General features: G+C 36.2%; 1 protein-coding gene across 3 annotated transcripts in view; it reads left to right on the top strand.

Moving 5' to 3' along the window:
- LOC145984927 (calpain-5-like) overlaps nucleotides 1–14,205 on the top strand; it is a 176,079-nt gene extending 161,874 nt beyond the window's left edge. For all 3 annotated transcript variants that reach the window (XM_083118332.1, XM_083118334.1, XM_083118333.1), the window contains exons 13-14: nucleotides 1,100–1,236; nucleotides 6,206–14,205. In XM_083118332.1, the coding sequence (XP_082974458.1) occupies nucleotides 1,100–1,236; nucleotides 6,206–6,391 (323 nt within the window). In that variant the 3' untranslated portion in view covers nucleotides 6,392–14,205. The remainder of the gene's footprint in view (nucleotides 1–1,099; nucleotides 1,237–6,205) is intronic.
- Nucleotides 14,206–15,013: the final 808 nt, after the last annotated feature.

Genomic DNA, 15,013 nt, shown 5'->3' with positions numbered 1-15,013 from the left:
CAATACTCCCCAGACCTGTACACTGCCACCCCAGTGATTCAATGAGGATTCAACTTCATGCTGCTTTTGTCATCTGCACGGTTCATCATAAAACTAACTGAACTTGCCACTCCAGGCCCCATCTTCAATGTGTCCATGGTTCATTATCTTTCCTTGTCCCATGTGAAGCCAGTTTGCAACAATGTAGAGTCAGCAGGGGTACTCTGGATGGTCTGCAGCTGTTGTCCCCGTCGATGGAAGGTATGTTGCATGGTTGTTGTGGACATTTGTCATACTCGCTTGCTGTTGTAATGGTAAGCCAGATGTGCCACTACTGAGCTGAGCTATCAGCCGGAACACTCAACGCTTGCCTCTTGGATCAACCACACGTGACCAGCTGGGGTGTAATCTTTATCTGTGTGTTCATCCAGTCCTGGTATGCCCTTGATATCGTGAAATGGGAACAGTGAACAAGTGGTTGTTTTAGAGATACTAGCACCGTACTTCTAGGCTCCCAACTATCTGCCCATGGTTGATTTTACTTACGTCACTATGTTTACCCTTAATGGATGGACACCTGTTGCCTTTTGGGTACAGAGGAGAGGCCAACAGGGTTTCTGCCAGTCTCTCATGAAAAATCAAAATATCATGCCAGGTGCTCCTAATGCAGTGATTGTTCAGTGTATAAGACAGAATATCATTAATAAATGTGTAAGATTTGGATGTGTTTCTTCAGAAAACAGAAATGTTCTCTTGGACATAGTTTTCACTAATCAGATCTATGTTATTCATCCTTTCTTCTTTCTGCACATATTCTTGTTCAGTTATATTAAGTAGCAACTTCCTACCTAACAAATAACCCTCCCATTACTGCCCTTGTAAAATCCTTGCTTCTGTCCAGCTCCAGGTTGCATAAATCCTGTTGTTAGCTCTCATTTTAACAAAGAGCTCCCCTTTTTCACAAACTTGGCTCAGAAAAGAAAAGTGCATTTTATTTTATACTCCAGATACTTTTACTGTTGATATGGGAGGATCAGTATTGTCCCAGTCATAGTTTTTAGTTTTCAAAAGCACTATGAAGATCACCCAAAGAAAAGTAACTCTTGTATTTCGTTTTCAGCATGCGACCCATTTTGCATTGTAAAGTGTGAAGGAGCGACTGCCCAGTCCAGCGTAGTGAAGAACAGTTTGGACCCAGTGTGGAATGCAACATTTGTGTTCTACAGGAAGAAGTTGAATAAACCCATCCTTGTTCAGGTAATGCTACTGATTCGTTGAACTTTTTGTGTTTTTGATGATGAGATAAAATTGTGAATTTACAAAATGAAGAAACCACCACAATAAAATGACAATGCTTGACCCAGAATTTGAGACTAGGACTCCTAGCTACATAGTACAGTATCCTAGCCACTCCATGTGGAGTCTAGCTGCTAATTTTCCCTTCCTTGACAAAATAATACAACCAGTCTTCTTGTGAAATCTTCTGGCAATGTTTTGTTCTTTTTTCCCAGAACTTTTCCATGTTTACGTTACTGAGATAAACATAAACAACCTAACATAGTCTGTACTCTTCGTAGTGCTTGAAAAAGTTCAGAGAAAGTAGAGTAAAACACCACCAGAAGAATAAAAGTTGATTTTAAAATAAGATTTATTATTACATTATTTTTGCTAATTTATTGCAAAATTGGCATTAAGCATAATGTCACATACTTAGTACTAGGAATATACCAATATGATGCAGGGTGTTTCGCTTGCTCTCGGCCCCTAATTTTCGCTTATAAAAATCTAACTAATGGTCATAATGTAATGAAATTTGCTACTTACATACCTTGGGGATGTCACAGCGAGTGTTGGAAGTGGGCACTTAATTGACTCTCTTCACTTTGTTGGGAGGTTGCAATTGTTACACAGCAGTAACACAATATGCTTACAGCTTTGCTTATTTGGCAGCTCATTGACATGTGCATGTCGAAACTCCCAGTCTACACAACGACTTCTTTGATGAGGCCAGCAATCTGTTTTTTACTTTGTGCACCATTGCTTCTGACAGTTTTTGATGTTCTCCTTCATGCACATCCAACAATGTTCCTGTTGTTTCAAATTTCTTCACCAAACATTGAATTGAAGACTTGAAGGTGGTTTCCGAACCCCAAAATGTGTAATAAATTGTCGCTCTTACACCTTTATGGACTCCATTTTGGAGCATTTAACTGCAGAATTGCCCAGATGCACACGCATGCCCATGAAAGTACTAGAGAGACTGTGGCGCAATCTCCAATGGCATCACCATGCTTCTCATACACCAAGCTTTCTCCATAACAAATTTCATTACATTATAACCAATAGTTTCATTTTTATAAGCAAAAATCGGGGGCTGAGAGCAAGTGAAACACACTGTATTATGCTAGTCTCATAGGAAATTGGAAAAGGAAATGGAAAAACGTGAATGATTTCTTCACCTCTTAATGTATGTGTATGGTGGCTTTAATAGGCTGTGCTTTAAATAAAGGTCTCAGAAATATACTGTGGTAAGCTATTTATAGAAACACAGTGAAGTCTGTTATACTTTTGTGGAGGACAGAAGAAAAGAAACACATGTCTGAGAGAAACGTATTATTGAAAGTTAATTAAAATTATAAAACTAGGTCCAAAAAACAAAGAAAAGGTGTACCGTATTTATCACCCAAGTTTGCAGTATTCCATTAATCTGTTTTTAATCACTAATGTATTTACACATAATCACAAGGTCTAGACAGTGATGTCATCAAGGGGTAAAGGGGGGAGGGCATGTCCTTCAGTTGACTATCCATCCCCAGCAAGTTAGAAAAACTTTTTGCACAAATAAGCATTTTAGATTTAAGTATGTTCAATGCCCCCCCCCCCCCCCAAAGAATTCTCACTCCTTCCCTTATTTTGCATGGTCACTTTCTAGGGAGAACAACTGAAGGATCGAGAAAATATATTCAAAAGCTATATATCAAAAATATACTGCTGGACAAAAAAAAACCGGACACCTTAATATTTGACATCTGACACTTATGAATTACGCTCTCAGTTAAGTATTGAACAATTGAACATTTATTATTGAACATTTTCCATAGTTTTTCCGTTTATTATTTATCTATTTATTTATTTATTTATTTATTTACTCATATTTACTTATTTGGAACACCTAGTAGGCTCAAAATTAATTTCATGCAATTTTGTTTTAATTTATTGATTTTCAATTCCTGTTGATGGTATTTTGTTTAATGTCTAGAGAGGCATGAATTTTGGTTCATAGTAACCATAGTAACAGATATTATTGACATTGTCATTGCTGGTGTTTTTCTTGCAAGTGTATTGTAAGTTTGCTAGCTTGAAAATGAGACGTGAAGAGGTAGTAAAAGCATTAGCTCTTCGTGATGGTCGTAGTAGCACGAAGTACTATCCATGAAATTCTCAGACAGTATGATGCAACTGGTTCCTATGGTAGAAGACCAGGTTCTGGTCAGAAACTATGCACAACAGCATGTTAAGATTGTTTCATGCATATCATAGTCTTAAGAGACCGTCGTACAACTTCAAATATTGTGGCACGGCGTTTGAGAAATGTTCATAGAGCTGTGGTTTCTTCACGAACAGTTCGTAGAAGACTGAATGAAAGTGGTTTATCATCTCGGAGGCCGGCTACAGGTCCCAGGTTGTTAGCACGTTACCGGAAGTGAAGACTGGAATTTGCTACACAACACTTACATTGGAATGTGGAGCAGTGGGAAAAGATTTTATTCTCCGATGAGTCAAAATTCAACCTACGTTCATCAGACGGGCGTGAACATGTGTACAGAAGACCTAATGAGTGTTATGCATAATGTTGTTTCGTTGAAATAACACCCTTTGGAGGCGGTGGTGTCATGGTCTAGGGAGATATTTCTTTACAAGGACATACAGAGTTGGTTCTTGTAGAGAATGAGGCAATGACAGCTTGTAGGTATATTACAGAATGTTTGATAGATCGTGTAGTACCATATGCACCATTCATAGGCCCAGATTTTGTTTTTATGCATGGCAATGCACGTCCTCACATTGCAAATATTGTCACGGAGTACCTGGACGAAGTTGGGATTACGCGATTAGAATGGCCACCACAAAGTCCGGACCTAAATCTGATAGAGCACGTCTGGGATCAACTGAAACGACATATCAGAAACTGCAATAGTTCCAGAAACAATTGAAGAGCTAAGACGTGCTATTCAAGAAGAATGGGAGCAATTGGACCAAGAAGTGATTGCCAACCTTATTCGAAGTATGCCACGGCGGTTACAAGCTGTAATTGATGGCAGGGGAGGTAACACCCGCTACTAGACAGCTTATATACCCCACGAGTACCAGTTAACAATATTAAAGAAAATATTGATGTTTTTTTTCCAATTTTTTTTGGTAGTTTTCTGTAACTTTCGTGTATGTTCTAATTTAACTTATTAACAATAAATTTTAATTTGCTTTCTGTTGAATATATTCAGGTTTTCTTATTTCCAAAAATTTCTGCAACATTTAGTTAGCCTTCGAATGAGAATTTATGCATTATCACAAAAAGTGCAAGTGTCCGTTTTTCGTTTTTTTTTGGCCAGCACTGTATAAAAATCATTTTATGTTTATTCTCCATCTGGACTGTAAACAGCATCACACATGTTGAATATACTCGGAGAATGAAATGGAAACCTTAGAAGTCCAATAAAAATTGTATGCAGCTCAAATTTACAAACTGCTATTTGTTGTTTACAAAACGACCTCAAGGCTGCAACGCTAATCAAGTGAGCTTCAAAACTTCATTTTTGTTATTTAAAAGATGGTACCTCCTCTACACACTTGCACGCACCAGTTAAGAGGAGTTGTTCCTTGCCCTGTCATCATAAAATGTACAGAAATTTCTCGGTAAATGAAAATTCAGTATCCCTGTACATGTTTACCACACCAGCAAGTTTACTAATGGAGGAGAAAGTTCACCAATGGCCTCAGTGTGGACCCCAAAGACTTATTCTTCTTAAAGTATACAGGCATATGTGTATATGTAGAGCAGCAAACTTGTGCAACCTTAGATACAGAAATCTACTAGATAAGAAATAAAAACAAATGAAGGTTTTCATTTGACTCTGCCTTGACTCTGCCTTCGTTTGTGTTCAGCCTTTTTTGTATACTTCATAAACATCGTTCATAAGTGAAGCAACTTGTTGGATTCAAATTCTTCATTCCTTCATGCTGCCTTAAGGTTGACATAACATTCTCTAACCACTCCACCACATAAGTAAATTGTGCAGCCTGGATTTCAGCCTCCTCTTGATCAGAACCGATAAAGGTGTCTTGCTTATTTACTTGACACTCAAGCTTTTGGTTTTAAGTCTTCCCCCTCGGTCACTTTTGTACTCACAAGCCATGATTTCTGGAGCATCTTGCACAAACCTACCTTTTTGAAACAATCTGGAAATTGTTTTGCTTTCACTGCATTCTATGCCTTTGTAATGAAGTGTAAAGCCTGTTCAAGGAGAAAATAAAATGTCAAATTTAGCATGAATTGGGACTCCTAATAGCAAAAAAAAATTATTAAGTTGTACAATATTTTTCAGGAATGACCTGAGAAATGTGGGTTTGAAGCTCTTTCTCGTTGTAACTACTTCCAATCTCTCACATTTAATGCCTTTCTTGTATAGAATGTTAAAACGATCCTAAAATATACTTGGTTGTGAAATAACCCTTTGTGAGTCAAGACCTGCCAAGCAGCTTTTTGTTGGATGGCATGAGATTGAATTGAGTTCCATCACCACTGTTTTTTGCCTTGTCCTCACGATGCTCGGTTAATAATGAAATTGTGGAACTACCACCAGTGATTGAACTCATGATCAGTGGCATGCCCAAGGGAGGGTTAGTGAGGGCCATAACCCCTTCCTTCATCACAGTATTCCTGAAAAAAGAATGTCAAAGGCAGGAAAATATGGCAAAATGAGGACTGACTACTAAAAAAAAGTATCCTGGGTGCTCCACTGCTCATGATTGAAGCTTATTCATTTTGAAATGCTGGAATTAAGCATTGAATCTGAATTGGTTCAAAATGATGTTGGCGAATACCTCAGCATTAGTAAATTTCTTGCTTCATCACATTGCTATTTAAAAGCTTTTGAAATTTGTTCTGTAATTAATATTTTAAGATCCATCTCTTGTTTTCACATGTAAAATGTTTCTTTTGTCACAGGTCTTCAGTAAAAATGTTGTTTTACGAAACAAATTCTTGGGCCAGGCCAAGTTCCCTGCCCCAATCAATCACGAACCAACGCTCATCCGCGCCGAGCTCTTTGGAAGAGGAGACAAAAAAGAGGAGAGGATGGCGGGAGTCATAGAAGTGGAAGTGATGAGCGACGATGATCTGTTTTCAGTGTGATATTACATGTAATTGCGTACAGATGCTTTCTATTTTGATACATGTAAGGGTGGTCTGTTTTAATCCTATTTTAATGTTGTGATAAGTATCTGCTACAAGGTCTGTGATAAATACGAACAAATTCTTATAGTACTAACGATAGTTACCTCTAGTGTTCCAATAGAACCTAGTGCTGTCCTAAGAATCTCTTGGATACTATGAAGTGATAATCTTGATTATCACATTCCAATTTTCCTCAGATACATTTACGTTGATGTATTTTTAATGAGAGAAGTGTAAAGTGCACAGGTACTTATTATTGCAATTTGGTTAGTTCTAGTCAAAGAGGATGCCATATTAGCTTTTTTTATTGGGTAGGCTTAGTGCATTCACTCCAGAGCACAAGCATGTATCAAGCAGATACTGATTTGCTGTTGAATCCATGACAATTTGAAACAAGAACAGTTAGATTTATCAACGCAAGCATGGGATTGTGATAATTTTTCCTATCTAATCAAACCTTTATAAATAAACAAAGTTTATTTCATTCATTGTTTGTCTATCCATGAAATGCAAGAGTTCCTTTACCATCACAACCTCCAAGTAAATAACATTTCATTAGTCATATCATTCCTGATTGTGTCTGTGCATATTTTGAAGCTTTCCCTTTGTACTGTCCACAATTTGTTTCTGAGGGAATGCTACAGTTATGTTCATTACTGGATGCTAGCTGAACATTAGATGACTGAAAACAAATGTGTTCATCATTGAAAAGTAATCTCCTGATATGAAAAAAATGTAGGGGTGAATGCACTGAATATCTGAAGTAGCTTTATATATGTTAATTGTAGACTTCATCAAAGCACAAATGATAATGACATTTTAATTTTTCATTTTGAATATCTTAGTGGCTTTAAAGAAATCGTTTTATACATAAATTTTTCATTTTACATGTTTTTTTTATGCAAGTTTTACTAATGGTAAGAGATGTAATGATTTACAAGAAATGTAGAATTCGTAAACTTTTACTGTCCTGAATTATAGCTTTAAACAGATGTTGGTCTCATATCTACTTAGGAGATAATTAAAGTTGCAGCAGAATTATTTAAAAAAATATTTATAATTCATTATTTGTAATCCTTTATTTTAGTAGTCTCTGCATTGATACTGTTGTGTAAATGGAGTAAAACCTCAATTATGTAACAAATTTATAATGCATAGAAATATTTAACGTGTCGTTCTACTCAGTTTGAGAGAATGTGTGTATAATGTAAAAGTGCAGTGCCGTGCCACTGGAAAATTAATGAGCAAGGATTCTTGATTGTCTGTGTGACAGTTTCCAAAGTGATATATTTTTCATGAATGAAGTTATCAGAACTGTAAAAAAAAACTAAATATTTTTATATTCTTTTTCAATGAAAATGCATTGATATTCTTACTCAGAAGTTGCTTGTGTACATTTCTCTTATCTTCCACTCTAATAAATAATTATAATAAATCAAAACTTCCAGTTATCTGAAGTGAGGATACGCTTCAAATTGTGGAATAGCATGAGGAGCAGTGCAAACATTTAAGAGATATAAAGTAAAATATATTTGATTGAAATTTTGTCTTAGTAAATGAAACTACAGATTTAGAAATTATTGGGAAATCAGTGTACATGCATTGAAGTAAAGTAAAGTGTTCCCCTGTGCATAGCACCACGCCATGAAGGCATATAGGGGGTGTGGGGGTAACGCCCCACACTTTCTTGATCCGGTCGTGAGTGGGGGTGATGTGATCAGCATCATGTACATGCATTGTGCCTTCATATTTAAGATAAATATGGAGTAAAAAGTTTCAGACTATTATAAGAAATGTTGATTTTGCTTATGTGCAATTTGACTAGTTCATAATTGCCACATTTACCCATTCTGTGTAAGTTTCCAAAAATCAAAGATAGCCATAGGTGAGGAGGGGAGTGAGAACTAGGAGTCGTATTTTACAGATATTTTTTGTGGGTTACACAAACGCTTGCATGGCTTTTGCTTTGTACCTAAGGAAAGAAAAACTATCACTAACGATGCTTTCAGAAACTTAGATTTTATAATGTGATCAATCAGTGACTTCAAGAAATTAGAAAACAAAAACAGTACAAGTACTTCACTGGTCCTACATACGATCCAAATTAAAATATGTTCTTACTCTAGAAGGGAATTAACGGTATAATAGAATGTTCCCTGGACATTAGGTCAGTCACAAATTGAAAAATTAAAAATAGTTATATTGTAATTTAGTATTCTAACATTCGGAGTATAAGTTATGTAAAAATTAAAGATGATGAACAATTTTATATACTAAAAACTATTAAGATTACTGAAATGATATTTTAAGCAAGTATTACACCAGTAACCAGTGCCTGAAGTGGAAAATGTTAGCTGGGAGCTGATTGGTCTAGCCTTAGCTGGGGTAGAGGGGGCTTGCAAACATTTTGCTAGCTGGGGGATTCCCCCACATACCCCCTCACTTTGAGCACTGCCAGTAACGTTCTAAATACTCCCAATATCACTGAAATTTGCTTCATGTTGATTATTCGTTGATTCACTGAAAGAAACTGATGTTACTATGAAAGATGTTTACTGCAGTGTGTTGTGTAAAAAGGGATTGGCATTTATGTTACAAATTGTCACATTGTTAGGTAAATAATCTTTGATATTTTTAACTAAATAAAAATGATGTGCCACAAAAGTGATACACTGGGACACTGATAAAAGAAAACAATTACAAAATTAGCTATTGCCTCTTAGTTTTTGGTTTCAAGAAATATCTGGTAACTTCAACCAACAGTGTAACTTGGAGCCTAGCTTATGGGGGAGGGGAAGTTGGGCAGTGAATGAACCTTGGATCCCAGGAGGTTAACAAAAACTTGTAATTTTTAATAAACCTGGGAAAGTAAATAAAACTGGAAAGTTATGCCTATAACTTCAACACTTTCTGTATAAAAATGCATTGAGGAACAGTACAGTACTGTTTATGTATCACACATGCTTTGGATTGAAACAGAGGTCTCTAGTTTCTCAGACCTCTTGAATTCATCACACACTTTATTTCCCCTGGTCCCACACCCACCCAAGAGTGGCTGAGAGTTACATGGTATATCTACAAGTTCAGGGAAATGTACTGTGTTTCTGGAAAAGATCAACATTTTTTGGAGTAGTGCACTAAAAAGTACATTCATGAACAAAGAAAAAATTGACAAACACGAAATTTTAATTTTTTTACTGCCAAACTATACTTAATTTTCTTATACGGAGTATTATGGGTAGTTAGAGAAGAAATTGCATATTAAATGCTCCAGAAAAAGGGGTCATGTTTTGCACTATTTTCAAGTAGAAATCTACTACAGTATGTGACTATTGGCATATATCACTTTCTTATTGCAATTTTTGCATTGCGTTTAGTTGATATTAGGATTAAAACATATGCTACTAAAGTTTACTGTAATTATGTATTATTTATTCCATAATATTTGATTAAATTCTTTGTTTGCCATTAGTCAATATGGGGAAAGTATTAAGTAAAAGCTCACCACTTATCCCTCTTTCGAAAGTCTATTTCTATTCAGTTTCCCTTCTTGCCATTACTTTTAGCATGTGAAGTGAATATTCTAAAAGCTTGGTTAAATGGAATTCCAAGTGTAGTGTTTAGCTAAAATGTCACCTTCTTACAGTCATGTTTAAATACATGAATTGCGCTAATGACTTGGTCTGGAAATTTTTTTCCCTGGGCTGGTAAACCTGGAAAAGTCTGGTAATTTTGTTTTTACAAACTTGTCGACACCCTGTTACATAGTTACATGAAAAACCAAGAGAATATTGATAACCTGATGGTTTCAGGTCTGAGTAAAAATGGATATTGTTAGCAATATGTTAGCAATAATCCTTGGGTTAAATGATGCTAGTGATCGAGTGACTGGCTGCTAGTATCACTGTTAAACACTGTGCCTTCCACTCTGCGAGAAGTTCGAGGAAATGATGTATCATGCATACCAAGCTTTAAGCAATCTTAAAGAATTAAATATTTTTGTAATTTGTAAGGTATAATTTAAGTCAAGGGCTCTTTCTTCTTAGTTTATAAATGTTGTTTCAAAACAAACACTACTTTGTAAATAATAACTTGGTCCCATTGGTGATATTTGCTTTTACAAAGTGCTGCCTTGTGTTCTTAAGTTGAAAGTAGGTGTATAATTCACATTTGTCTGCAATGAGAAATTAAGACAATGTTAACTGATTAAGACATGTTGGAGTTGGAAAGAAAAGTGTTGAAGATATATAGACTACTCAATAGTTCACATCTAGTTTTCATCTTCATGATTTCTTTTCATGTGCCTTGATGTAATATGGGGAATTTTCTGGTTCAGCTTGAATATTTTTGTGTAAAATTGTGATTTAATGTGAAAGGTTTTAAACATAATGGTTATTACTGAAGTCTCTCTGAACTTTTGAGTGTACTGTGGCCCCTGGTGGGCTGTTACCATAAAATGAGGATTAGAGAAGTTGATGAATATGCATGATATATAAGGAATCATCATGATTTTCTAGGCATTCACTTACACTCCAGATCATATTACAAAGATGTATTTGTTATACTGAATGTTCATTATATTCCAGTGTTTTGGAGAATTTATCTGACTCCAGCTTCATTGATTTTGATATGTAAAGGGTGGCTCATAAGTCACAATGGGGTTTGAACAGCTAATAACCTTTTTGTTTGTTAAGTAGTTTTATCCATTTTTTGTTACAACAAAGTTCAAAGCTGAGAAATGTTTTACATTATGCATGGAAAAACACATCCTTTAAATGACGTGCGTTGTTGGTCTCGCAAAGATGTGTTCCTTCTATGGCATGTTCCATGACAGCTGTTAGTGTTGCTGGCTGTAGTGCTCTAATTTCGTATGGATATTCTACTTCAGTTTGTGGATGGTGTGGGGCTTTTTAACATACACCTGTCTTTCAAATAACCCCACAAGAAGTCGGGAGCCATCAGGTCACGAAATGGTATTTCATAATTTGTTTGGAATAAGTTTGTTATTGTGTGCGTGAGTTTTCTAAATAAATCTCCACAATTTTGATTCGCTGTGCAGTTGTGAATTTTTCCATGATAAATCATCTCACTGTGGGCTATGATTTCTTAAATATATATATATATATATATATATATATATATATATATATAAAAGAAAGTTATTAGCTGTACAACCCCATCATGACTTATGAGCCACCCTGTATTTGTAGTGGATCTGGTATGGGTAGTTCTCTTTGCAGCCTGTCTAGGAGAATTTGTTTAGTGGTGGACGTGCCTCCACCATATTCATCTACTAATGAGACCTGTAATAATGGTGATCGCTCACTATAAGTAGGTCGGTGTGAAATATTGCGAATGGAACTGCCTGGAACAACATTTTGGTGGCCTCTGCTCTACATTGTCCAGAACTGCAGAGGAAAACTAGACGAGTTGACTCTCCTCCAGTGCATAAATTATTATAATCAAGTAATTTAAAAAAATGTATAGTGCATATATTTCTGCCATTTTGATTTATAATTTACTACCTGGCGGAAAAGACATGTGCAACCTCCTATCTCACAAAATTCACATTACTTTTGCGGAGCTTGACATAACGTAACGTGTGGAATACTTGCGTATTAAAATTATAAATATTTTGAATTACTTTAAATTGTTATAATGTTCTGTTATCGCTATCAAGTCTGAATCATTGGTTGTACCCTGCAGATCACCGTGCAGATGCATAGTCATCTCCCTGTAAACAGATAAAGTATGGAAGCACTTGATTACGGTGGTTGAAAAGATCTAATCACATTCAGTGTGAAACAACCACCATTGACTTCTTAAAGATCAAATGTGTTTCTTATATTTTTCGTGAAGCATCGCCCTTAGACTCTTTCTTTTTCCTACCACTTTGTTTTGCAAACAGGAATGGGTGGCATACCCAAGAGTGGGTTAGTGGGGATCTTAACCACCCCTTTGACCCAGTATTCCTTAAAAAAAAAATATCAAAGGTAGGAAAAGATGGCAAAATGAGGACTGACCACTAAAAAAAGTATACACCCCCCCTTTTTTTTTTCGAAAATCCTTGGCATGTCGCTGGTTGGTGGATGTTCAGATATATGTCAGACCTAGTTGCCTTATGTGAAGTACCTCATTGTGTGTGCATGCATGCCTTCTTTTTCTAAAGGTTTTTTGTGTGTGTGTGTGTGTGTAGTGCAGGCAGAAGGTGTACGAGCAAATCTGTTGCCATAAGCCTTACAGTGTACACTCTTCTAAGTCTAAGCGGCTTTTTAGTGGTAAAAATTTGGAACATAATTGTTTTTTGTGAACAAAAGTGTTCACAATATGCCTTATAAGAAACATACTTCTGTGGGAGGAACAGCGATTTGGATCATGGCAGCTGTGTACTTAACGTTCTGTATTTATGTCCATTCGGAAAACTACCTTACCTGTAGGCAACAAACTCGAATCTGGGTCTGGGAAAATACCCGATTTAAAATATGAGGCAAACTGAGACTGATTTTTCAGAATAACTGTAAAAATTTGAACACTGGAAAAGACTTTTGTCTATCCAGTATTTCACTGGTGCTTGGATACCAACAGTGTAAAAATATTTCTCATTATATCCAAGCCATTACAGACCAGAGTGCTTGCTTCACCTCTTCATCACTGATGAAATGCTGGTCTCCTAGGAGCTCCTTTAAGGTTTGAAACAGGTGAAAATTGTTGGACTGTTAAGCATATCGCCCACTGAGACTGTTGAGAAATGCAGTAACAGAACTTCTGTTGTCTGCTTCTATTAAAATCAAATGTTGTAATGTGAAATGTGCGGAACCGAAGGGCACAGAATTTTCTATTGGCTGCATCTCGAAATGCCCTCTTGAGTAATTCCACGTGTCTTCATTTACTTCCGGCAAGAGTCATGCTCGGCCCCATTGTAATCTAGCATGGAAAATGTTCTGAAAGGTGGCACGGTATATGGTGGACTACCCTCATAAAAGCACATGGAATTTTCCACTCGGAGGTTGGGGGTGGTGCGATTCTGGCATCTCGGTGGGTGTTAAGTTTATGGATGTGTGGCAGTAACTCTCAGCCGAGTTCCTGTAGTGTACAAATCATGGGCAGTATACAGGCATGCATCATATTGTAGAAACAACATCTTTAGTGATTGAAACCCAGCTGGGTTTCCTTGAGAGCATTATGCACATCTTCAAGCTCCTGACAGTAGTAAAAACTGTTGGTTACACCACTGGTTAACTACGTTCAAGGATCAGGCATCCACTCTCAGAATATTCATGAGAACTACTGCAGTGGGCTCGGAGCCACCTCGGTCAGGATTATCTTGTACCGATGTGTGATCATCTTTGAACCGTTCATACAGTCAAAGTGTCTTACTTCAGATAAGTCCCATCACCATACTGTGCTTGAAACCTTCTGTAAATTTCACTTCATTCACAAAAATTTTATCGCAGGCTTGTCCACCATCTTGTTTAACAAGTGACTCTTTTTGCATGAAACATTAGCGCTCCATGTGGTCATAATAGTACACACTTGTTTTGACAAGTAAAATATTTTATGTCCATTTGTTATTCTGAAAAATCTAGTCCTGGTACTTGCTAGTTGCTAGTTGCTTCAACGGCCTTTACATTAATGTTATTGTAGATTTTTTTTTTTAAACACTTCTAGTCTTCCTGCAACAAGAACCAAGCACAAGGATATGGAAGTCCTAATACTGTTATCACAGTACTTTGAACCATAGTATGTAAGAAAGGTTGAATGTTGGAATAAACTCGTAAGACATATGAAATTACTTGTGCACTCATTAACAGTGTTTTGAATGTTATATAGGAGAGTTGATAGTAACATTTTCTACTGCCGCAATACTACAAAAGGTTGTACAGTAACATTGTATAAAATATATAAATTTCAGAGTGAAAGTTAATATTTCATGGCTTACATGTGTATGTTAACCAAAGTGTATTGAATAAAAATGCCACAGATACATTTGATACAAATTAAATATTTAATATAAAGGATATTGACAATTGTATTGTATTGAAAACAAACATTTACTATTTAAGTACACATAATGTAATACTAACTTATGCAACGAATGTTTTCAAGGAACAGATTACAACAAATGATTTAGTTGCTAGTACTGAACTATTCTAGTGCAATATTTTGTTCCTTACATTTTTTAAACAACAATGTTCATTTTTTTCAGAATAAACTATTTGTACAAACCAACTTGTATGATTAGCCCCATTGCTTTTTATTACCTTTAATGAAATGTGAAAACCAATTTTGTCTGCATCAAAGTCCCATTTTTCAAGTTTTCAGCCCATTGGACATTGTTTTCTGAATCACCCTCATACATACCACAGTGTTTGAAGTGAACTTCATGCTCAGGTAGTCTGATACTACAGTTTAAGGTATGATCAGCACCACTGTGCAATATTCCTCCACATGCAATCTAACCTTATGATTACAAAAACAGCTTGCAAATTAAACTTCTCCATTCTGGGATGGTGGAGGGTAGGAAATACACTTTCTTTATGGATCTAGAAAATGCACATCTTTATTACTATACAGTGGCGA

This window comes from Lepisma saccharinum, chromosome 3, assembly GCF_977018435.1.
Source record: "Lepisma saccharinum chromosome 3, izLepSacc3.1, whole genome shotgun sequence".
Lineage (NCBI taxonomy): Eukaryota > Metazoa > Arthropoda > Insecta > Zygentoma > Lepismatidae > Lepisma > Lepisma saccharinum.
This window is presented reverse-complemented; position numbering and strand designations above follow the sequence as displayed.